This window comes from Eucyclogobius newberryi, unplaced genomic scaffold (genome assembly GCF_026437365.1).
Source record: "Eucyclogobius newberryi isolate DKJ021-1_F unplaced genomic scaffold, fEucNew1.0.hap1 SCAF_16, whole genome shotgun sequence".
Taxonomy (NCBI): domain Eukaryota; kingdom Metazoa; phylum Chordata; class Actinopteri; order Gobiiformes; family Gobiidae; genus Eucyclogobius; species Eucyclogobius newberryi.
In genome coordinates this window covers 16756088-16781699 of record NW_027315790.1, presented here as the reverse complement: position 1 = coordinate 16781699, position 25612 = coordinate 16756088, and the positions used below count along the sequence as shown (strand labels likewise).

General features: G+C 42.5%; 1 protein-coding gene across 1 annotated transcript in view; it reads left to right on the top strand.

Annotated features, from left to right (window-relative positions):
• The window catches only part of kcng2 (potassium voltage-gated channel, subfamily G, member 2), a 43073-nt gene extending 19257 nt beyond the window's left edge, over positions 1–23816 (top strand). Inside the window, exon 3 of the mRNA XM_072447725.1 lies at positions 22880–23816. Coding sequence (XP_072303826.1) covers positions 22880–23695 — 816 coding nt within the window. The 3' untranslated portion in view covers positions 23696–23816. The remainder of the gene's footprint in view (positions 1–22879) is intronic.
• The last annotated feature ends 1796 nt before the right edge of the window (positions 23817–25612 follow it).

The window sequence follows — 25612 nt, the reverse complement described above, 5'->3', positions numbered from 1 at the left end:
CACACGCCAACTTGGCCTTGTGAAAATGTGTCATTTCCCCCAACGCAGTTCTTGCCTAAATCTAATTAGCTCAGTGTTAAAAATGTGTTCATAATCTAACCTCACCTTGACCTGTTGGTTGTCTCATTTGCCGTGTGGCAGTTATGTGGCGTATGTTGAGAAACATTTTATGCCAGGGGTGTTGGCTCGGGGCCCAAATGCGGCCATTAGACCAATTTTTTTTGGCCCTCTGGCTTCCTGCTAAAATTGGCTCAAACAGCAATACCTTTTTTTTGGCCCTCTGGCTTCCTGCTAAAATTGGCTCAAACAGCAATACCTTTTTTGTGTAAATGAGTTAACGTTCCAAGCCTTATTTTACGTGTGGTGGCTCATCAAAACTAGATCAAATTGAATGATTCCCTTCATTGTCACGTCGTCCGTGGCCCTCTGGTCTGAATATGTTTAAAAATGCTGCCCTCTGTGAAAAATAATCTGGACATTCCTGTTTTAGGCAACGCAATAACTTCTCCACCGAGACATCCATAGCTTTACATTTCACTTTCAATGCTGTGGTGATGATATTTAGCGGGTGTATCTGTAATGAATTAGCCCGCACAAACCATTAGCAACCGTTTATTTTAACAGCACAGCACAAGCCAACCTGAGCCAGAAGTGTCTCCATGCCAGCCGTCTGTCACCTAAGACGAGGAGGAGAAGGTCTGAGACACAAAGCAGAACCTTCAACACAGCCGTATATAATGGAAAGCACTTAACTTGTCTGTCTAAATGTGGCTCTTAAGAAGGGAACAAGCTGTTAGGACACTTCTTTTTCCAAATAAGAAGAAACGCAAAGCTGTATTTAAGGTTCTATTGTTGCTATTTTACTGCCTAGATCAGGGGTCACTAACAAACTAACACCGAGGTCCAGTTTGAGAAAATGTATATGTACATTATAACATAAAGAGCATTATAATAGTTATTTTTCACTATATCCCAATTAATTGTATTCATATTATATAGTCTAATGATGTTTTTAAATACATTGACACGTTTTATTGCTCATTTAAAAGTGATTTGAGGTAGAATACAAAGGGGACACACTGTTCCTCTTGTTGTTCTAAAGAGCAGAAAAGTGTTTTCATCAGTCTGTGCTGCGCTTCTTTCTTAGTTATTAGAACAGACATCAGACTGCTCTCCCTCGCTGTTAAAGCTTTCTCAAGTCATGCTGTGATCTGATGCATGGGCGGGCAGCGGGCTCGTGCTGCGGGTTGGGCCAAGAAATGATCATTTCATAGCGGGACGAGTTGGACCGGCTCATAAAAGGCTGACAATGACCGCGGTCTCATGTTCCCGCTGTTCATCTGCATTTTTACTAGTCTGAATTGATTTCCTTAAAGACAGGCTTAACAGACATGTCTTTGCTGTGTCTTCCCTCCTCCACGTCTGCTCTGCTCTTCCTGCGCTGGGATCCTGTGTTTTGAGCCAGTGGGAGAGAGGAAACCAAGAAAAGATGCGGACTCCAGTTAGTTTTGAATTAGAAATCAGAAATGATGTCTCAAAACCCACTCAGCTCTAACACGGGGAGGCTGCACTGCTCGTTCTTTGTGAATGAGTGGCTTTGGTGGTTAACTGACTGGTACAAAGAGCACATTATCCCAGCACGGGTTTCCCTCCACTGCCACTCCATTAACTTTTTTATTGATTTTAATGTATTACTTTTAGCTTTGAAATGTCTACGTGTACTGGCACCTACATGTCTGAGTGACCTCATACGCACATCCAATCCCGAGCACCCGGATCCCAAACAGCAACAACAGGAGAGTGGCCCTTTTCTACCCAAGCCCCTTCCTTATGGATTACCCTTCCCATACAACCAGACTATTTAAGTGCATTTAAGTCGTAACTAAAAACCTGGGACTGGGAGGCTCTGTTATGTGCAAAAACATCTTATATCTAGCAGTGGCATACAGATTCTGATGTAAATCCTTGCCATAAAACAGAACAGCTCCATCGCAATCATCCATCACCAAAATGTATGCAGAGAATGGCTGTACGGTAGATCTCCACAGACAGACGAAGACAAACTGCTCCAGTTCTAGCGCCATATGAGATATATAAAATATATAGAAGTGCTGTTCTCACTCATGTAACCGTCCATCCATCAAACAGTGGTCGATCTGGGATTGTCAGATATTGTTAACTGCTTTTTATTTACATCTGTGGAGATACAAGATGGAATATCTCTGCGACAAAACATCAGCTACATTTTAAATAAACTGAGAAGGGATATACATCATTATCAGGGTTATGGGCCGAGTGGAAATTCAAATTGAAAAGTGCAATATAAAAGGCTTTTACTGGACCAGGCAACAGTCACCATATTTACCTTAACGCTTTAACAGCTCTCAAAATATGTGTGAAATACTTTACTTTCACTCTTAAAGTGCATTTTCCAATAGGTACTTCAAAACCTTTTTTTTGCTCTTGTAGCTGTGTAGCTGTGTCAAACAGGGCAACTAATCAGTTCTTTTGGTGTATGCTGTTCTATTAGAACAGACACTGTGAGTAAAGTAGGTTTGAAGTACAGTCTAGTGAACCATGTACACCTGATAAAAAGGCTCAAATGTCCCTAAGGATGTCACAATTTCAAATTTTAGTCTAATGATTATTGTGAGAATAAACAGCGATTTAACGATTATTCGCAATCATTAAAATTATGACAATAACAACACTAAAATCCTACATTTTCTTTCCTTCTTTACTTAACACATTACCCTGTCATGGAATCAGATATACACCAATGCTATTCCTTAACACATAGAGAACACAATTCAACTTAGAATATGAAACGACACAGAAATATCAGACATTTGTATGGCAAGCTTGGGAGAAAACGCCGGGACTGATCACGCAAGCTGTTGTAAGCAGCCTGCGTGATCCTCCTGCGTCTCACCCCGTTTTTTCCCATGCTGGTTGGTTTTATTAGATATTCTGGAATAGGCGGGTCACATTTCTCATTGGTCAGCTTCACATCAAGGCACTTGGTATTTTTCCGTAGAGATAAAGCCTGCAAGGGGGGGTGCAACTCCCCCCCCTGGGGCAAACATCCTTTGGCCCATCTTTACGACCCCTTCACAAATGCAGTTTGTCACACACCCGCTCTTCTCTTAGACTAATGATGCAGATAAAATATCACTATTATGCAGATAAAATACATCACAGAAATATAATCATATATTCACATTTTATCACATTTCCCTCCTGTTTATCAAAGCATTAGTCTACTGTCTCATATGCCAAACATATTATTCTTTTCAGTTTTCAACATGCCTTTCATATAGGTGTTAACACTTTTACACTCAAAAGGTAATTCACATTTCTCAACATTGAACACACTCCTTTTCTCTCGGCCCACAACATGTCACTGCATTACTGTCCTAAATTTTGAGTCAGATTGGTCAATCTCAATAATTTGACAAACAGATAATTTATCTTGTCTATAATTTTCTGCGGCGTGATGGGAAATATAGAAGTACAAGCGGAAAGCCCTTAAACCAGTCAGTCAGTTTTCGTCAGGGACCTCTCTGGACACCCCAATAGAATCAAATACGTAGTATCAGGTGCTACTGGAACCAGATTGTCCACTAACCTCTCGACCTTGACCCTGCAGTATGGTTCTGGGTGATGCTGATCACAAAAGAGATACATAGGCACAACGTCCTAGTCCTTCCAAGTGCCCTCTCAGCACTGTGTCTCCACACCACCATACGTCCTCGCTTGGTTTCTTAAGAGACCTTCTTCCGCTGCTCGCTTCGGTCACACCTATGACACATATGAACTGGTACATTTCCCATCTCAATTCATAATCTCATTAACATTGCATGTAGTTATGTTGTAGCAGATAAAAAATAACACTCTTAGTTAGTGCAAACAATGGTGGCTGTATAATATGCCATTGTGTTTCTTCAGCTACTGTCATGTCAATTGTACATTATACATTTCACATTATGCATTATACATTTCATAGCCTTTCATCAAGTTGATCACTTATTTTCTTCCCTCTATTTTACCATTTACCGGTATACGCAGTTGTGTATGTTGATCGATTGTCCCGATTGTCCGGATTGTCCGGTGCATAATACAGGTGTTCAGCACCCATATTACCGTCATCGCTGTGATGATGATAACTGTTGATTCTTTTTCAGCAGAGTATGGTACTCTGCGCACCGTAGCCTCTGGCTCTCGTTCATCGTAGCAGAGTATCGTACTCTACCGTAGACTCTGGACAAAACTCATACAAACGAATTCCTGCGTCTGCGATGTTATGGATCTGCCGCTGTGTTGTCCAGACATTTCTCTCACTTTCCCATGAGAGCACCCATGTTCTCGTCCCTCCAATGGTCAGGACGACACGGTGTGGCTCCGTCCACTTGGCTCGTCCACTTGGCTCGTCTCTGTAAACACCACATCTCCAACACGCTGCGGTGATAAACAAAGTCTTTTCGACAATTCAGTGTATTTCAAACAGTTTTCTTGTTTACAATTTTTTTTTTAGTAATTATTGATTTGGAATATTTGTTTACTCGTACATATCGCTCCTTTTTGAGATATGGCTTTGCCCATTTCTCAAACTTCTACATTTAAACAAAATTCAATAATCCAGATAGTTTACAACATTCACTAATCCAGGATGTAATCAAGGAAGAGATGGAATTGCGTCTGTCACTCCACTCCGCAATGTCACCTCTTGACCTTTCACAGTTCAGTGGTCACATCCCTGGCTGAGCCCCCCCTTCCACGGCGCTGGGCCCCCACCCTGTGTGTCTGTAATCCGACCCTGCCTCTGCGATCTGTAACTTGTAAATCTGTTTTACCACCATTTGTTTCAAACTCTAAATGTTTCAAACTCTAAATGTTTCAAACTATAAATGTCTCAAACTCTAAATGTTTCAAACTCTAAATGTTTCAAACTCTAAATGTTTCAAACTCTACGTGTTTCAAACTCTAACTGTTTCAAACTCTAAATGTTTCAAACTCTAAAAGTCTCAAACTCTAAATGTTTCAAACTCTAAATGTTTGGTCTCCACGTGTGCGCGCATATGTATGTATGTGTGTGTGTGTGTGGGTGTGTGTGTGTGTGTGTGTGGGTGTGTGTGTGTGATTCAAATACATCAAACAATAATAATTATTGATTATAATTCCCCCGTTGAGCTGGCCTTAAGGGTCAGTTCACAACTTTGAATATTAATATCAATTTCACATCTCCTCTGTGGGTGTGGCCTGAATAAAATCACCCATCTAATGTAATATGTGCTAATCTTCTATATGTGCTTCAGGTGAGTTTCAAACTCAATCTCTCACACCTGCTCATGTGATGTTTTACAAACATTGTGTATTAGTTTGTTCTAGCAAGTCTATATGTGTATTAAAAATCAAAATGATTCTAAACCTTCCCCTTGTCCATAAGTCACATCTCTTTTATCAACCCTTTTTTTCCCTTGTTGCCTACTTTCTTTGTCTTTTCTTTGTAACATCACATCTTCCTCTCTGTCTTCCCCTCTGTCTCTCTCTCTGTCTTCCTCTCTGTCTCTCTCTGTCTTCCTCTTGTAACGGAGGAAACACCCATTTCCAAATTTCTAAACCTGTTTTTTTCTTCTCTCTTTTCACTTACTCTTTACCTTCACTTGTAACCTGCTTTTACTTTCTCATCTTTCTTGTAGTCTAACCATCTCTTGTCTCCGTCCTGAGTCCTATAATGTTTAGTCCTGTTATCACTGGTTTTCATAACTTCTGTAGCGTCTAAATTTAGATGATATTGTCTTATTTAAATCTATTCAGTTCTTGATTGAATCTCCACAATCCTTCAGGTATTTACTTTATAATGTCAAATTCTTTCCTTGTTAATGTTAACTTTTCCTATTACTCATCAGTCAACCCCCCCTGAGGTGTAACCTCTTGGTGTCCCTGTGATCCGTAAAGATAACAACATCTACTCCATCCTGAGTCCTCCAGATTCTTTGCCAGTCAATAGCCCCTTATCTCTGACTATCTTTTATGACTTGGTGTCCTGTTGTCACCCTGTTAGTTAATAAACACATGTATGTCCCATGTTCCCCCACTTCTGCAGCAATTGCCTTAGTTAATGACCCATTCATGTCTTTCCTGGGAGGGCATTGGACGTCACTATTTAACTTATTCCCTCACTTACGTCTACATGCAATACGAGGTTTCCTCATGATAATACAAATAAATAAGTTACTGATATAACTTTTACTATCACTTTACTTACTGCCCATTCTACTCCTATGTCCAAAAACTTCAGTAGTCACTCATTTACCCATATTATCGCTTCCAGGCCTGTGCCTGTATTTGATCCTAAACTTAAAAACACTTCTGTCTTTTCGTCCTGTACGTTCATCTAGTCATGCATTATGGTTACATAATAAGTCCAAAAAGATAATTTTGTCAAGTCCAAAAATAAAATAAAACAAAACGTAGGTTTGTTCTGTGTTCTAAAAAACACGACTTTTGTCTTCTATGTCGGGGACAGGAAGTGTCCTGTCTGTGATCACATTCCCCAAAAATGTTGACCATCTATAAAAATCTGAATTAATCTTCATCTCTTAGCAAGTTTAATAACATATTTATAATTGATTGTTGTCAATCAAAACAAAACCCTTAAAATTTGTTCTACAGAGCTCTCAAATACTAAAATTTAAAACCAGCTGGGTTTAGTTTTGCTTATTTCATCAGTTCAGAGCGTCCTCTGAGCTGCTTTCCCCTCTCCTGCCTTGTTGACCCCCCTTATCTCCCCCTCTCTGCCACGTCATCTGAGCACACTGGAAGTCTCCCTCTAAAATCCTCTTATGACTTTTCCTTTGTCTTTTTACAGTTTGGGGTGATAATTCTGGCATTATGTGGTCTCGGTCGTCTGAGAGAAATGCTACTTGCTTTACAGTAACGGTCAATGTCAAGCTTCTAGAGAAAATTCCATATTAGATTCCTCCGGACATAAACGTGGTGTTTAAGATTCACCCGTGACTGCAAATTTTAGATCTCTCAGAATAACGCCTTGTGACCCATGTATGATTAATTGTGATTCACACTTGTTTAGTTAATCACTTTTAATCCTCATTCACACATTCACACTTCTCTCTTACTTACTTTGCTCGTGCACAGCGCTTACATTCACACATCTTTATGTCAGTAACAACTCGGCATAAGGCTTCATAACTTTCTTTCGGTGAGAAACTTAACTCATGGTGAGCCATTTAACTCCTTTATGTGTGAAACTTATCTACACAAAGCCAACCCAATATTTTTCAGAAATATTAAACTAATTGCTTAACGCTAACAATATTTTTCAGAAATATCAAAAACTAATGCTCCAAAGCTAACCAATATTTTTCAGAAATATCAAAAACTAATGCTCCAAAGCTAACCAATATTTTTCAGAAATATCAAAAACTAATGCTCGAAAGCCACCAATATTTTTCAGAAATATCAAAACTAATGCTCCAAAGCCACCAATATTTTTCAGAAATATTAAACTAATGCTCGAAAGCTAACAATATTTTAGAGAAATATCAAACTAATGCATAAAATGTTTTATGGCTAACTCTTTTTCACACACAATGTTTTTGTCTGACCTTCTTTGTCGCCTGTGTTCTCCTGCTGCCTCGAAACGACGCGCTCTCCTCGCGGAGAATGAGGTGCGATGGGCGGCCACTGGAAAAGTGGACTTCCTTCTGCTGTGCACACAGACTTTCACCGATTCACCCGTCAATCTCCGCGAAGGGCAGCTCGTCGTCCGGCTCGATAGGACCAGAAAATGTCCTGGGATGAGACATACACCGATGCTATTCCGTAACACATCGAGAACACAATTCAACTTAGAATATGAAACGACACAGAAATATCAGACATTTGTATGGCATGCATGGGAGAAAACGCCGGGACTGATCACGCAAGCTGTTGTACGCAGCCTGCGTGATCCTCCTGCGTCTCACCCCGTTTTTTCCCATGCTGGTTGGTTTTATTAGATATTCTGGAATAGGCGGGTCACATTTCTCATTGGTCAGCTTCACATCAAGGCACTTGGTATTTTTCCGTAGAGATAAAGCCTGCAAGGGGGGGTGCAACTCCCCCCCTGGGGCAAACATCCTTTGGCCCATCTTTACGACCCCTTCACAAATGCAGTTTGTCACACACCCGCTCTTCTCTTAGACTAATGATGCAGATAAAATATCACTATTATGCAGATAAAATACATCACAGAAATATAATCATATATTCACATTTCATCACATACCCCTCGTCAATATGTAACCGGCTTTATGAAATCAACTTTCTACATGATTGATTTGACATGAACAGCAAGATAAAAAAACACTTTATTTCTGAGCAGATGGTGTGCAGAAATGAAGCCTGCGTAAATTCAGCCTGGAAGACCTAACTCCATCCATCTACGTCAAGGCCACCATGGAAGGACCCCTCTCCCCAGCGCCATCATCGCACTCAAGCGGGCGCCCGCCTGTCCGTCTGTGAGAGTCAGATCCCTCACTTCACCATGGACTCTCCCAGGTTTCTGCGCTTATCCCAAAGAGGTTATGCAGTTTTTCCTGGCCAAAGAAGGAGGGTGAAAGGTCAGGGGGCGTCTGCACCATGGCCCTCGCACCTGCTCCTCATCCCCAATCAACGGTCTCAAGTGACTCCTCCCTGCTCCCAATCAGCACCAGGTGGTCACATTTAAGCCCTCTGGCAGATGGCTCGGCCGCTCAAACCGTACTGCGACTGATATATGTCAGAGTTCAAATCAGATGACCCTCCGCGTTCCTCTCACGGGGGCTCCGGGTCCTCCCGCGGTCCTCCGGCTTCGGAAGAGCGCATCCACCTGACCCGGAAGAGCTGAGCGTCTCGCCGCGTCCTCTCATTACAAGACTCCTCACTTTCGCTCGAAACGCTTCCCGTCCACCAGCCGCGCGCCCCGCGGCAGGAACCAGGAAATCATCAGCCGCTCCGCGCACGCTGCGGTGCCGCGGCGCCTCTCCTCCGCATCGAGCGTCGGGACGTCTCCTTCACGCGGCTCCTCCCGCGCCACAGCGTCTCTCCACCGGATCACGCTGACACCGGGTCCAGCTTCATCGCTCAGCAGCTCCAGAACACGCTCCTCTCCACGTTAGGCTCCAACACGCGGCAGCGCTCTCTGTCCTCGACTCCAGGGGGCCTGTCCCAGGCCCGCCGCTGGCCATACGGGGCCCCCAGGCCGAACGCCCAGCGATGTCCCCAGTCGAAATTAAGTATTTTTTAAATTGTCTTCATCTCGTGAATATTGCTTGAATCACAATCTTAAGCAAGATTTCAAGGTTCTCAACTACGGGTCTCCAACAATCTAACTTTTCGTCTTTTCATTCCTAACATCCTCGCTCCCCTCTCACCTCACGCACGCTGCTCCCTGTGGAACAGATCGAGGCAGCTCCATGCATTGTACATATCGTGCCATTCATTCCTTTTAGGACTTTTATTCAGCTCGGTCCAATCTCATTCATCGGAAAAGGTATCCGCTCCTCAGCTTTCCCAAACACTCTGTGGGTTTATTAATAAATAAATAATATAAATAAAAAATAAAATAAAATGCGCTGGTCCAAAAAACAACCGCTACGTCGCATCATGTACTATATATTCACGTTTAAAATATCCCACGTTACACCTTGGGCTCACGACGGCGTAGCCAGCTATGTACAATCTATTTCTAAATTTCAGGGCAGCCCCCATTCCGGAGCACCTTTTTTTTTTATAGCCCGAAAGTATGGTAATTCTAGTCATGCTACACTCACTGTCATATCGTAAAGCGATCAGCGCAAGCGCTGCACAAAAGGCCACGCTATTCAATTCAAACTGCCTGTCAAGCCGGCTTATTTGCGCATGCGCGTAACAGGAGTTGCAGCACCGGTCCAGTCTGTCCAGCCCCACAGACTGTTCCTTAACTGTCCCTCTCCCCGGAAACTGCCCGCTCCGGGCCCTTCTGGCTGTTTTCATGGTCCAAATCTCTTCCTCCCAAGGCCATCTTACTTCAGAGTTCATTTCACACCGCTCGACCTGGCTAGCTTCGCCCCTCCCCTCTCGACTCATCTGTATGGCAACTGCGCCGGCCCCACCTCACTTCCGGTCCCGCCTCCTTCACGAGTGGAATGGTATTTAAGTTTTCCATGACAAATCATTCTGTCTCCGACTCTGGGCGCTTTACACGGACGCTCCGCCTCCTCTGGTTTGGGGGGTATTAAAACTATTATAATTTAAGGTCTGCCGGCGCTCTGTCTACGCTCTGCCGCCTGCCGGCGCTCTACTGTCTACGCTCTGCCGCCTGCCGGCGCTTCCAGGTCTACGCTCTGCCGCCTGCCGGCGCTTCCAGGTCTACGCTCTGCCGCCTGCCGGCGCTTCCAGGTCTACGCTCTGCCGCCTGCCGGCGCTTCCAGGTCTTTCCCAGTCCAGCCCACGTTCTGCCGTCTTTCCCCGGCGCACTGCCTGCACGCTCCGCCGTCTGCCCCGGCGCACTGCCTGCACGCTCCGCCGTCTGCCCCGGCGCACTGCCTGCACGCTCCGCCGTCTGCCCCGGCGCACTGCCTGCACGCTCCGCCGTCTGCCCCGGCGCACTGCCTGCACGCTCCGCCGTCTGCCCCGGCGCACTGCCTGCATGCTCCCCCGTCTGCCCGGGCTCTCCCCACAGTCTGCCGTCTGCCCCGGCTCTCCCCACAGTCTGCCGTCTGCCCCGGCTCTCCCCTCACAGTCCGCCGTCTGCCCCAGCTCTCCCCTCACAGTCCGCCGTCTGCCCCGGCTCTCCCCTCACAGTCCGCCGTCTGCCCGGCTCTCCCCTCACAGTCTGCCGCCTGCCCCGGCTGTCCCCGCACAGTCCGCCGTCTGCCCCGGCTCTCCCTCACAGTCCTCGCTCCGCCATGCTTCCAGGTTTATGTTCTGCCGTACTGCCGGCGCTTCCAGGTCTACGTTCTGCCGCCTGCTGGCGCTCCCAGGTCTACGTTATGCCACCTGCCGGCGCTCACCAGTCCACGCTCAGCCGCCTGCCGGCGCTTCCAGGTCTACGTTCTGCCGCCTGCCGGCACTTTCAGATCTACGCTCTGCCGTTCTGCCGGCGCTTCCAGGTTTCCGTTCTCCCGGCGCTTCCAGGTTCTCGTTCTGCTGCCTGCCGGCGCTTCCAGGTCTACGTTCTGCCGCCTGCCGGCGCTCTCCTGTCCATGCTCCGCCGCCTGCCGGCGCTTTTCTGTCCATGCTCCGCGCCTGCCGGCGCTCTCCCGTCCACGTTCCGCCGTCTGCCGGCGCTCTCCCGTCCACGCTCCGCTGTCTGCAGACACCTCCACTTCCTTTCAGATCTACGCTCTGCCGTTCTGCCGGCGCTTCCAGGTTTCCGCTCTGCCGGCGCTTCCAGGTTTCCGCTCTGCCGGCGCTTCCATGTTCTCGTTCTGCTGCCTGCCGGCGCTTCCAGGTCTACGTTCTGCCGCCTGCCGGCGCTTTCCTGTCCATGCTCCGCCGCCTGCCGGCGCTCTTCTGTTCATGCTCCGCGCCTGCCGGCGCTCTCCCGTCCACGTTCCGCCGTCTGCCGGCGCTCTCCCGTCCACGCTCCGCTGTCTGCAGACACCTCCACTTCCTGTCGTCTGCCGCCTCCTTGTTTTTGGGGGGAATCAGAAGTCTATTATAATCTAACTTTCAAAATCCCTAAAGGTAATGCCCCTGCATCATCACAGCACGCACACGTGGCTCATTCTGCCTCTTAGAGCAACGGTTAAATTCTCAATCGGGTCAAACCACGGCGCACTCCATTCCCCGCTGTTCCTAACTCCAGAGGCAGCCCATGACAGCAGCCCCCTGGTTTCGGAAATACCCGAGGGTAACATTGATCCTATGCAATCCGCCCCCTCGTCGTTTCACCGGGCACCGGTTTAGAATAGGAGCCGCTACATCTGCGGCCACTCAGGGCATATCCTCCACAGCCCTCTAACAACTCGGGCGACAGTCCCTTTCGCCCATGCCCGCACGTTCGTCCCTACCTGCCTCCAATCTTGGTGGCTCAACGCTCCTCGCATCGCAACAAATACTGGTGGTGGTTCATATTTCCTCATTACCTGTTCCTTAGCAGCATTCTCAAGCTCTCCCCCTGTCTACGTCATTTCTTATCTACTCCCAGGTGCTTCATATTCCTGTCCTCGGTCCTTCACCACATCTCCGTGAATAGAGGCCTCCATTTCAGACGCTTCGAGTTTCAGGGCTTCGCCCCCTACTCTCCCCGTCACTGCGCATCCGCCCCTCTCAGGCCACCACGTGATCAATGGCGGCCTCGTGGCCTGACCAGTCTACTCTATATTAAGTATCTGCTGTTGTGTTCTTTCTGAGTATCAGTAATAACCTTGTCACACAGCTGCTCAGACCCCGGGTTTTTGGGGGAAGACATCTAATACAAATAGATCATGGAGTGCCCATGATTGCAACGTCTTCCGCCGGGGTCTGAGCGCCAAATAACTCACGAATAAAGCTTGCTAAACAGTCCATTCTCGTGGTCTCTTTGTCCCTCCAGGGTGAAATGACTTAATTTTAACATTTCTTTTAATTAAACTAAAAAAAGTCTTAATTTAGGTAAAAAAATAGTAACTTTTCTATAACTCGAATTACTTTTTTTTTCTTTCTAATTACATTTTCACTTAAATAATCATGATTATAGATTAACCTACATTAATAATATTGACATCCCTAAATGTCACATTAAAAAAATTCCTTGCAAAATGCCTCGACCAGTTTCCTTATTTTTCAACACGCAAAGACCAAGCGTCTTGTAAGTGCTGAGCCAGTGAAGACCTCTGTATTATTTGCTACCGCACTTACTTAGCTTCAATGACAAAACCAAAAACTGGACTTGAAAACATCCCCACTGCACACAGATTTCGAATGCTGCAAAGATATATCATCTATCCAGAGATTGCACACTCAGGTCCAGCAAAAGATGAAATCAGTGCACACTTCTCTGTAAGATAGCCTGCTGCCAAAAAAATGCAACAAATGGACTTGCAGTTACTTCAGCACACCCACTACCTCCAGTCACACTTAGTACATTTAGTACTTTCTCTCTTTAGCAATTGACTATTTATCCAGGTTGGTGTCAAATCCACATGGGAGCTTAGATTGTAAAGTATTTTTCATGATTGTTTTGATGCATGTTGGTAATTACCCGTCCCTGTAGAGCCTCTTCTCAGCACATGCAGTGAAAAATCCATTAACTTCAAAGTACCATCCTAGCATCTCATTAGTACACATTTGTAACGGGAGCAGTCCGCTACACTTGGAACACTTGAACCATTTTTAATCCCACACGAAGCATTTAAACTAGGCATCGTAGACTGTGGAGCGCCCTGGGAGAGGAGCGTGTCAGAATGTAATCTAAACATGTAGAAGGTTACGTCCCGGAGGAGGCCTCTAGCAGCGCGGGGCCGTATGTTCACATCCGTGCTGAGGGCTGGTCTGTGTGGCCCCGGAGAAAACATGGCTCAGAGCTGTTGGCTCCGTGATTAGCTGACTAGTGGTGGTTAAAATGACTCTGTGGGGTGTAGAGTGGCAGTAACTATATCATAATACCAAGTATTATTATAGCGCGTTGGAGATGCTTAAAGTAACGCAACAACTGCCAGGGGCAACGTGACAGAGATGTGGCTGCCACTCCACTACCGAGTACATGGCGTAACGAGTACATGCTTAAACTTTGCCCACATGACTTCGATGAGTAGTGATTCTTGCAAGTGATTATTTGTCCTGGCAATCTTCATATTTGTGAGGTCAGTGCAGAACTCTCTGTCTTGTCAGATCATACGGCTCCAAAGGGTTAAGCAAGGAACTTTACAACAGCCAATCAGAACAGCCGTACAGCACCCCGACCCTAACTCTGCAAGTGCGTGGTGTCGCTGTCCTTCATGCGAGTTTAAGACAAATAATCATTGCAAAATGTCTTATGGCTGTAGCCTCTGTATCACAGTGTCATTATTACTTTAAATACAGTTTATGGGTTAAAAATCACGTAGTAAACTGACAATGTGTTTCAGAAAAATGATGACCAGATGGAGACTAGACAGCAAGATAAATCCACATCCTCTGGCATTTAGCCAACTAAGCTTAAAACGTTATTACCAGAGCCAGCGTTCCTCTTGACACAGAATGAGAAAGTGCAGCGCCATCGTCGTCAATATATCTGCTTCTCAAAATGGGGTGGACTAGATTAAATCGTGATGAGTCCTTAGGGGGATTTGTGGCTGCAGTCAAGCCCCGAACATAAATAACCCTATATGTCCACAAGGAGAAGGATATCCATTTTATAACAGCCCGTTGTACACCATGTAGCAAGTATACAAAAGTACTTTCAGAAGGCCTCAAATATTTTATCTTCGTTTTCTACAAATCAAACCATCAGGGTCATTTGTAACTTGAGCAAGACAAGAGTAAGACTAGAGATTGTCTTATTTTTGATGACAACATTTAACACGCCGACTTCATTTTTCCATCTTGGGCCATAGTAGAAGTAGTTTATTGTAATTGTACTAGTATGCCTTGTGTTTTTCATTCACCAGCATCACATTTCTACCATCCAAAAGTCGGAGTTGAATTTAAAAAATAAAATTTTATTCTAAATAATTTTCTTGGATACTTAGAATATAGGCCCTACTTCCACCTCTCTACATTATCTACATAATTATAGTTATCAATGCAAGACATTGAAAATAACTCTTATTATTGTGTATTTAATGTCATAAACTAACTGTTAATGGAAGGTGAAACTCAGTGATCAGACAGAAAGTAGTCCCAAACTGACAGCGTCTCAGAAAATGAATCATCCCGTGACCAAACAAGTCGGTTTGATAAACTTTATTGAGTCTTGACAGGAACACAAAGTGTGCAATGAATGAAATGTGAAAATTTGGCCACAGTGATTTGATCCAACGGCGTAGTAATCTTTCCCACGCTCGAGTCGTGGACGCGCAGCTCAGATCATCGGGACAAGTAGTGTCCTTACAATGCGATCAGAAGAGGACGCGTGACTCCAGACGAGCTGGACATGTCCACATGAGGAGGACTTGTGCTACTTAAATGCAGTGGCAGCTGGTGGTACAAATTATAGGGGGGGCTATTTGACATGACCGTGTTTTTTTTTTTTTTTTAAATGTCCAAAACAGAATTTTTTAACATTGACTGTATGGATACATATTTTAAATACACATTTACAACTGAATTAATTAAGTAAACACACTTTATTTCCACTTTTGTTAATGATAAGTTAGAAGTTAAGCGGTACTTAATGCTTAGCGTTAGCCTTATGCAAGTAATAAACAAAAAAAAACTCTGTTTGTTGTCATGGTAACGTAGCACGGGGTTTGACACATGTCACATGTCTCGATTGATACGAAATCAGCCGCTTTCAACACGAATAAAGCAGCAAACAGTTGAGCAGCTCATTTTGAGTCGTTTTGGACGTACCTTTTGTCATAGACATCTGTAGATGCAGTTTTAAGACGTAAACACGGAAAACACGGCGTGTGGCACTTCCGCGTAGGCGCGCGCACATGTCTGTGTCTCTAGCGTAAAAAGCGTAGCTCAATGGCGTAACTACTATGTCAAAGCGCCCATCAGTCGCTATTTTCCTATGGAGAAAGCCATAGTGACGTAGTCACTTTTGATTGTGATTTGATTGGCTAAAAATCCCCATTGCTTTTCTATGGGGCTCTGGGGCGCTATTCAAACCGCCCCACGGGTACATAGAAAAGTCACGCAGGCTGCACCAGGCAGCAGACCACGCGCCGCGCAAACAAAGTATACATCTATATCTATATATATATATATATATATATATATATATATATATATATATATATATATATATATATATATATATATATATATATATATATATATATATATATATATGGATATATATATATATATATATATATATATATATATGGATATATATATATATATATATATATATATATATATATATATCCATATATATATATATATATATGGATATATATATATATATATATATATATATATATATATATATATATATATATATATATATATGGATAGGGATGCGTACCGCTACGACGGACCGGATCTGGACTTGTAAAAACGTTTCGGTTCAGGTCCAAAAAAAACGAAACCCGGTTCTGGACTCATTAAAAATCTACCACTCACATTCTATATCTTTTACGTTCTAGAATCTAAACCATCTTAAACTTTCCATAGATCGCGAAATTTGCGCTAGAAAAGACGTAAACTCTGACATCGCTGTCAATGGCGCGCCCGGAGCCATCAGCGACGCACGCGCCTTCCGCGCGGCAGAAGTTGAAGCCGCGCAATGAGTTTAAAGACACGAGAGACCGAACCTTCGGGAAGATCGCTGACTTAATTGAAGCGTTTGAAGCCGCCGCTTGTGCCGCTCCGTGAGTTAGTTTAAGACGTTAAAGGAGCGGGTTGTGCTTTGGTTTGGGTGTAAATATTGTAACTTCTCGCTCAGGTCAGTAATGCTGGTTTAGTGCTCACAAGTTGTCACTTTATTTCTTGAACAGAGTTGGTTACTGTTGGCCGTAACCATGGTGATGGAGCAGGAACATCAGAAACCACCTGGTCTCCTGAGCCGCTCTAGGGTCGCTACAATATGAATAAAATAACTGTTATGTTGTGGTGTGATGTAGCATTTATTTAGGTGGGTTAATGTACAATATACATATTTATACATCTAAGTAAATACTAAGTCAAAGTAATATTGTTTAATTGCTGGATTCATTAATTGGAGCTTATATTTTGTAATAGTATTTGTATTCTACAGTTGTTAAATATGGTCTTGTGTTTAATGGTGTTAATGTGATGTATTGTGTGTAGTGTAAAACATTTTCATATTCTATTTTTGATAGTGCTAAGTTGATTGATTTATAGTGGTTCTAGTTGACTGTTATGCTAGTTTTTGAAGGTTTTTACCTGACTTTGATGCCAATGGATCTGCAAAATTAAAGAGTGGAAATGTATCTAAAGCATTAAACTTCAAGTGTGGGAAACAGCCCAGTCAAACCAGTAACACACTTACAAACATAGTATCAGCTGAAACAGCTGCCCCAATACCAATACTCAACATGCTCTTGTTCGGAAGTTGTTCCTCTTGTAAAACACATGAATGTGTGTTAGCTCGTAGCTTGTGATTTGTAAGTTGTAACTTCTGTTAATAAACAGTGAATAAACCAGACCAGTTGAGTTTATTTCACTCTGCAGTTCAGCCTTGTGTTTGATAGTCGTCCTTGTTCAAGTGTCTTCAACTTAATTGAGCCAAGTAGCATGTGTTATGCTGTTATAACATTATGCAACAATAGCTTCCTTGTTTGAAAGAGGAGTCAAGGAAGCTATTTTTGTTAAAAAAGAAAGACCTTCTTTAAACAGAAATGGAGGGCTCAGATTTAATCTTCCTGTTATTTATAATGGTATACTGAACCCCTGGAAAGGTAGAGGACCAGGACCAGGACATGTAGATGCTAATCAGGTACTCAGGGTGGTTGAGCCAGGGTCTCACAAAGACAAAGAGGATTCTAATAGCCCATTAAAATTCTGAATAGGCTCGGTAGATACAAGGGGGGAGTTTCTGTTGAAACAAACAACTCTTTCTACTTCAGGAAGGCTCCTCCCAATGGGCGGGTCTTACCACAGAACAGTATTAATATCGGAGTTCTCGACCTAAATTCTGTTATTGACAATGTCTCTTGGATGAGAGTCGAAACGTCTATTTTTTCAAACTGAGTCCAGATGACTACAACTGAAGCTTTTTCTACTATAACATGCCTTATTAAGTAAAAAAACAAAACAAAACAGAAACATGCATTTGTCTTGGACACACAGGCTTCAACACAGAGAAAAAAACACATGAAACTGATTCACTGATGTAGAGAGGAATGAGTTTTTATACCTTTACTTGCTTTTTATTGGAACCCTGCCGCTTAGTCCGGAGCAGCTCACACTGGGAGTGTAAAACATGAGAGGTGCTTTTCCTCACCTGCTTCATAACAGTCTCCTCAAATATCCGCTGTAATGATGGATTTTCTTTCACTCCCATGACTTTGAGTGCTGGTCTGTTCAGTTCTGATTCAGTTTTGATCGACAAATGACCAAACCGCCCACACATCACATCACAACACCGCACGATAGAATATGATCATTATTCTCTGTTCAACTCCAAAAACCCTAAGCCTCCGCAAAGAAATACAGAGATAGATATGTTTAATGCCGTGCTCTGGAACATTCAAATAAGCAATAACATCTTCATAGTGCACCTTTAATGGATGCAAAGTTGAAGGAAAAAGTGATATCACAAAGCAAGTCTTATACTTTTAACTATGTATGTTTAATTCAAGTGTGATTTTTAAAAGAGACATATGTTCACTAAAACAAACGGATAATTTGGGAGGCGCGGGGAGCAGCGGTGTTGGTACTGTACATGGCTGTCTGCCGCCGTGATGGGGTCAGTGTCTGCTGATCACTCAGACGGATAATTGTGTGTTTTTAATTTGATCCTCAGAGCGCAACAAAGGGATTTCAGGAACGGCGCGCTCAAGCAGAGACATGGTTTAAGGACTAAATAAATAAAATACACATAAATATGCAATTCTAAGACAGGCTGTGATTGGGATGAGAAAAGAACAATAAGATACACATGTGAAAATGAGGTCTTTAAGAATGTCATTGCTAGTTTTGTACATATCTGTTTTAATTTTCTCTTTGTAAACTTGCTTCTATATTAAGAGATTATCAAAAGGTTTTTTTTTGTCTTTATTTAAGATGTAGCAGTGAGGGCCAGACAAAAATGTATGAAAAAAATGGAGCGCAATTGATAAGAAAAATTGTTAAGGAATATAAATACTTCCGGGGTCTAGACATATCGGTGGTGAAGAGGAAGAGGAGAGGTTGAGGAGGCCGAGGCTGAGTACATTTTGACTCATATTTTCTATATCGCTTTAAATAAAACACATACAATGTCCTGTCAGCTTTGGTTTGATTTAAAATACAAACCAAGTCAGTAAAACAACCCAAACCATAAACTCTCTGTAGGAGAACAGCGTTTCTCTCAAATTATGCAATGAGTCACACTTATATTACACCCATTTTTGTTTTATACTATTGTCTTGTTAGTCTTATTTCAGATTCAAGTCAGCCCAATTCACTCCTGCTGTAGACCTGGTTTGGATCCGGTGGTTCTGGTGTTGTGGGTAGTTTGAAAACCACTGACAATGTCACATTTTGGATGCTTTTTAGAGCAATGCATCCAAAAGTCACAGTAGCTTTATACAGCAAGGTGACAACAAGTGAGTGTAAAACATAATGGTGTTTGCATGAAAGAAATCCGGCGTGTGGAAGACATTTATTTGTTTGGCTGCGCTAGAACTGGATATGAGCATGTGGTTTGAGGGCAGATTTAGCTCTAATTTGAACCAGGGCTTGGCTTTCTCCACTCCAATGCTTTTTACTGGAACGCGCAAATGTCCCTGAGTGTGAGGGACGTTTGGAAACTGGAAAGCACATTTGTCAATTCTTAAACGCAAAAAGTAATTTAGTCAGAGAAAGCTACAGAGGCCAACCATAACAACCATAAGCTAAAGGGAAAGATTAAAATGGTCTACGGGCTTTTTAACTTTTGGCGGTCCATTTTCTTTCTGGATGGTGTCATTGTCACTAGTTTAATAAATATAATATATGCACATTTCTGATCTCAAAGTGCATATGACAGGGGCTCATGTTTTTATTATTTTTACTTAGTTTGCTGGGATAGTCCATGCGTTAAATGTTTAATATAGTTTATTGTCTGTCAAGTTGCCGTTTGTGAAGAAAGATTGAAAAATAAATGTTACAGGAAATAGAGCTTCGACGGAATAACTCTTTCCTTGTCTTCAATAAGCGACATTCCATAAACATTGCAGGGGCAATTTACACGCAACGGACACAATTTTCTGATCGTTTAAACAATCGTGTAACAAAATAAAGGTGTCACAGAATAAAGCATGATCAACATTTCCGCTAAAGCAGACACACCCAATCATTCATGTGATTAGGACACGGTGTAAAAAGCAGGTCTAGAAGAGCAAAACCCAATTCACACGCACGCACACACACACGCACACACGCACGCACACACACACACACACGCACACACACACACACACACGCACGCACGCACACACACACGCACGCACACACACACACACACGCACACACACACACACACACGCACGCACGCACACACACACGCACGCACACACACCCACACATACAGTGGGTGAAGTGTCATGATGACATTTCCTCTAGTTGCCCAACTTTAATTGATCAATTTTTCATCACAAACTAACTTGACAATGTTACCACAGGTACTATACCACCAAAGTAGAAATGAGAAAAACACGGATATATATATCAAAAAATGGATGTGCCAGGAAATGACGAGATGTAATGATCTTACACATAACACTGACTATATTGGATTTTAAATCACTATAAGAGTTAGTGGGTAGTTTAATTAATTAATTAAAATTTGATTCATTAGACTGTTGGTGGAAGACCATATTTTAGTCCAACGTTATTTATAGTCATTTTTAGACAATATAACAACATTTGTAAGATATGGCCGATGTAACATACATTTAAAGCAACTTTAAATTGTGTATTTTGTGGCATGTTCAGTCGCCTCATTCTATTTCATTACTATTTATTTTCATTTCATGGGGTCTAGTCTCATGCACAATGAGAGAGAAAGAACTCTGGGAGTCCCTGTGGCCCCCGCGACCCGGCCCCCAGAGAAGCAGATGAAGATGAATGGATAGATGAATGGATAGATAGGGTCTAGTCTCAGGTGTAACACTATTGTTTGAAGTACAGAGGGTAATAATAACTCTTCATGTCAGAGCGACTGTGATGAACACCATATTACATCTTACACATAAATCAAATCAAATCAAATCAATTTATTTTTGTAACTGCCCCATGTTGGATTTGAAGCATAAATAATGAATCGAGCTCGAGCACTTTGGCCATAAGTCTTTCCCCGATAGTGGGTAGTTTATCCATTAAGGTTTAGCACAGCCTATAATGGTTTTAGCTGGTGTAATATTGGCCCAGTGTAGCATTTACTGTGGTTTTAAAAATGTATGTAGTGCATCCAAGAGCAGGGCTTTGTTCTTTACTGTAAGTCGGTTGGAATGACGTTCTGTGATGACCGGGTCAGCGTGTAACTAAAGATTTAATATGTACATTTTAGCACAAATTATTCAAGATCTGTGGAAAAAAGCTTACAATTCAACTGGACAATGGGTTCCATGCATACAGTATCTCATGTCATATTTGATGTATTTGTTGTCTTTGTTTGTATTTCATTCATTTAGGGAAGATTTTAGTAGTAAAACAAAGATCAAATTGATTCACTTTATGAGACATGTAAAGTCAAAGATCTTGAATGTGATTGTACATAATACTATATGTGGTTTAAGACCAGATAAAGCCTTGTTAGCCCCACAAATAATAAAAAAATAATCCCATAAACATAATAGCAATTTTCTACCACAAAAATAATAAAGGTGTTTCTAGATTTAATTGTTGAATATATTCTTTAACGTAGATATTTGTGAAAAAATATAAAGTATGTTTGAGGAGACTCTACACAGGGACATAATGGTCAGCTGGCTTTAAGATTGAACCCGCCTCTTTGGTAAACGCCCCCCCCCTCCTCCATCCTCATATTAATAATACTTAACTAAAATGCAAAATGATGAAATGGACTCTTTTTCTATTTTCCTTCAGGGGGGACTTGGGCTTAATAACCTTGTGATTTCTTGTAATTATATTTTCAAATATTTATGAGCACCATTTCAGCAGCTCAGAAAAACACATTAACATTAAAACACGGGATATTTCTGAATTGGGACATTTTTGGTTGTGTATAACAGCCTCTTGGTTTGGTTTCTGGTAAACATGCATAATGTACATCATCATCATCATTTCCTTAGTATTACCAAGAGTTTACAAGTTTGCATTAGCTGATTAAATAGATTTATCACAAATGTGGGCCAGAGAAACTGAAAAAATAGTTGTAATTATGTTTTAATGACATTATAGTCTTGACTATTAATCTGACCCGTTTTTTATTTTTATTTCTCTTCGATTAATACAGGGGAAAACCAAATGAGAGCATGGAAATGTTTTTTTTCTTTTAAGAAATACTGATGTTACCGAAACAAAAAATATATAAAACTGCCACTATTGAGAAAGTTCAAGTATTATTATTATTATTTTTTAGAATCTACATGTTTTGATACCTTGTCAGAATAAGAAATATCAATATTGTGGTATTGGTTTTCACACAATCGAGAGAATATTGTAAACCCATTTGTGTTCCAAAGAATCGCTGTACCGGACATGATTGAACGCTTTCAGATAACGCTAAATAAAATAATATTTGATGTTATTTTTTTCTCCTGAATCACAAAAGGCCTATTTTTTTTTACTAGCCTTCCCTTTGGAAATGGTTCCCATGTCCAAACCAGACACACCCTCTGTTCTCCACCTTACCCGTCCCTTGATCTCCACTCGCCAGACAATATAATCAAAGCCTTGTTTTAAGCCTCTCTTGTTCAGCGCTGCTTTGTTCTTTGATGCATCCAAATCAGCTTTTTTTACTAGATCAAAGTCTGCAACCCACAAGTCAAGCAGCTCTCAAATGAGTTGTTAATTATCGACTTCACAGTTCTTATCTCGACTCTAAGATGTCTTCCCCCCCACGGCACTTGTCCTTAACGCTTATCCTTATGTGTTTTGTCTGTTGCAGGGTGAGTGCTCCCAGAAGTGCCATAACATCTTTGTGCTGGAGACTGTGTGCGTGGGTTGGTTCTCCTTGGAGTTCTTGCTTCGCTTCATCCAAACCCAGAGCAAATGCATGTTTCTGAGGACGCCGCTGAACGTGATCGACGTGGTGGCCATCTTGCCGTACTACATCACGCTCATCGTAGACTCTCTTTCGGTTGACGGCAAAAAGACCGGCTCCGGCAACAACTACCTGGAGAAAGTCGGACTCGTTCTCAGAGTGCTCCGAGCGTTGAGGATCTTCTACGTCATGAGGTTGGCGCGGCACTCCTTGGGTCTTCAGACGCTAGGTTTGACCGTTCGCCGTTGCACAAGAGAATTCGGATTGCTGCTGTTGTTCCTTTGCGTTGCCATGGCGCTATTCTCACCGCTGGTTTTCTTAGCCGAGAGCGAACTTGGTGCCAAGCAGGAGTTCACAAGCATCCCGGGAAGTTACTGGTGGGCTGTGATCTCTATGACAACGGTGGGATACGGCGATATGGTACCGAGGAGTATTCCAGGACAGGTGGTGGCGCTAAGCAGCATTTTGAGCGGCATTCTCCTTATGGCCTTCCCAGTTACGTCGATCTTTCACACGTTTTCGAGGTCGTACGTGGAGTTGAAGGAGGAGCAAAATCGGGCGTTGAGGCAGAAGCCGGATTCGCAAGATTCAACCAAGTCTCAGAATAGTGAGGACTCACAAGACACTGACAGTTACCATGCAATAATAGAGCCTCAAGTGGTGCACAGGAGGAAGTCCATGGCGGTTCAGAGGGCTGCAGAACTGAAAGCTGGAACTTAGCAGCACGCTTAAGAAGTAGTACAGTTCAGTTCAGTAACAGTTTTCAGAAGCATGCATAGACTTTATGCATGCAACACTGTTCTTAATCTGGATAACAGGCATGGATTGGCAACATCATTTATGGCATTTGAATAGATTTTAGAGTTGGTGTAATGATTCATTCACCCAGGAATGGTCGATGGGAGAAAAGGTTTCAAAGGTTTTTGAAATCAATGACTACCTTTGACACCTTTGGACCATGTCAGAATCAGACACATTGGACAGAAAAAGGTTTATTGCCATTGTCAGTGAACTAAATTCACAAACATTGGAACTTTTTTCAGCATTCAGGTGCAACATACAACAACAAATAAAGAGTAATGTGTTTAGCCAGGCTTGAATGAGTTGGGATATTTTTGGCCTAAATTAAAATAAATTGGATGGACTGCATCGCAATGGATAAAGATATGGAGTAAAACATACTGTGTAGTAATATGTGCACATTCACACTTTGGTCCTGCTTTGAGCCTTGTTTGATTCTGTAGACTTGGTTTTGTCCTGTTCTAATCCTGGTTCATTTCAGAGTTTAGTCCCGGTTAAGGCCCAATTTTGATGTGGTCCGAGTGCAAGTGTGAACGCACATGAAAAAGCATTGTCATATATACCAAATATACTATTTTACTTCGTCATATAATTCCTTACTGCTCTTCATACTCAAGGGACATACTCTTTTACGTTGCTGTTTTTCCCACTTGAAAAAAACAAAACAAAAATCGAACAACTCATATTTGCATTGAAAACACAAACTCCACTAGACTTAGTTCTACACAATAGATCATGAGTTAAACAGCTGGCCATGCAAATAACATGCCACATAGAGGAAATGTCTTGGTGGTGTAGTCGGGTAAAAACAAGAAAATAAATCTTGGTCGCTGCTTTATGTTCAGCAACATTTTTTTTTCTTTTCTTTGGGACATTTCAATACCAACATAATTCAGGAATCTTGGCCTTTTCAGCCCTTCTTCAGTAAGAGTAACATTACATTCTATAATCTGTAAATCCTCACGTATAATGTGTACTGAACTGAACTGTGCTACTCTGTGGACTTTTATGGAAGCCAGCGTACGGACTTCAAAATGCACAACAGGATGATACTAAAGGGAAATCCAGATCTGTAGCTTGATTGTATCAAGCACTTCAAAGCAGTTCTGTTTGAAGACTTTTCAGAGATTTGTCGCAAAGATTACTTTAAATGACATTACCAAACCTGCCAAGGTGACTTTAGACACATACACCAACTGTGATTCAGACTTAAGCAGAGCCAACAGAGCTAACAGAGCTAATGGGAATCTACAAAAGAAAACACAACAATCATATTCAAACACAAATATTTTCTGACTGTTAGATGAATGCGCAATATTGCCTTTAGACCAGGCTAATGACTTTTTGATCAAACAATTTATATCAGGCTTTAAACAAATAATGTGTTAATCTTACGAGCAGAAATTGAAATAGTGGATTAATTGCACACCATATCACAAACTACAATATCATATCAATATCATATTAAGGGTAGAAGGAAAAAATATATCCATTTAGGCTCCCCGTCCGAGGTGAGCCCCATGAGGGTGGTGTCGTCTGCAAACTTGATCAGTTTTATAGGATCTCGGCTGGAGCTGCAGCAGTTTGTGTAGAGGGAGAAGAGCAGGGGAGAAAGTACACAGCCCTGTGGGACTCCTGTGCTGATGGTCCCCAGCCCCACGCCCTGCCTCCGGCCCGTCAGGAAGTCAGCGATTCACCAGCAGTTGGAGTCAGGCATGTTGACATCACACTAGGAAATTCCATTAACAAATATTAACAATATATGAAAACACTTTTTTGTTTCACAACATTTTTGTTGAATTCATGTTTAAAAAGTCAGAAAAATGTGTTTAGTGT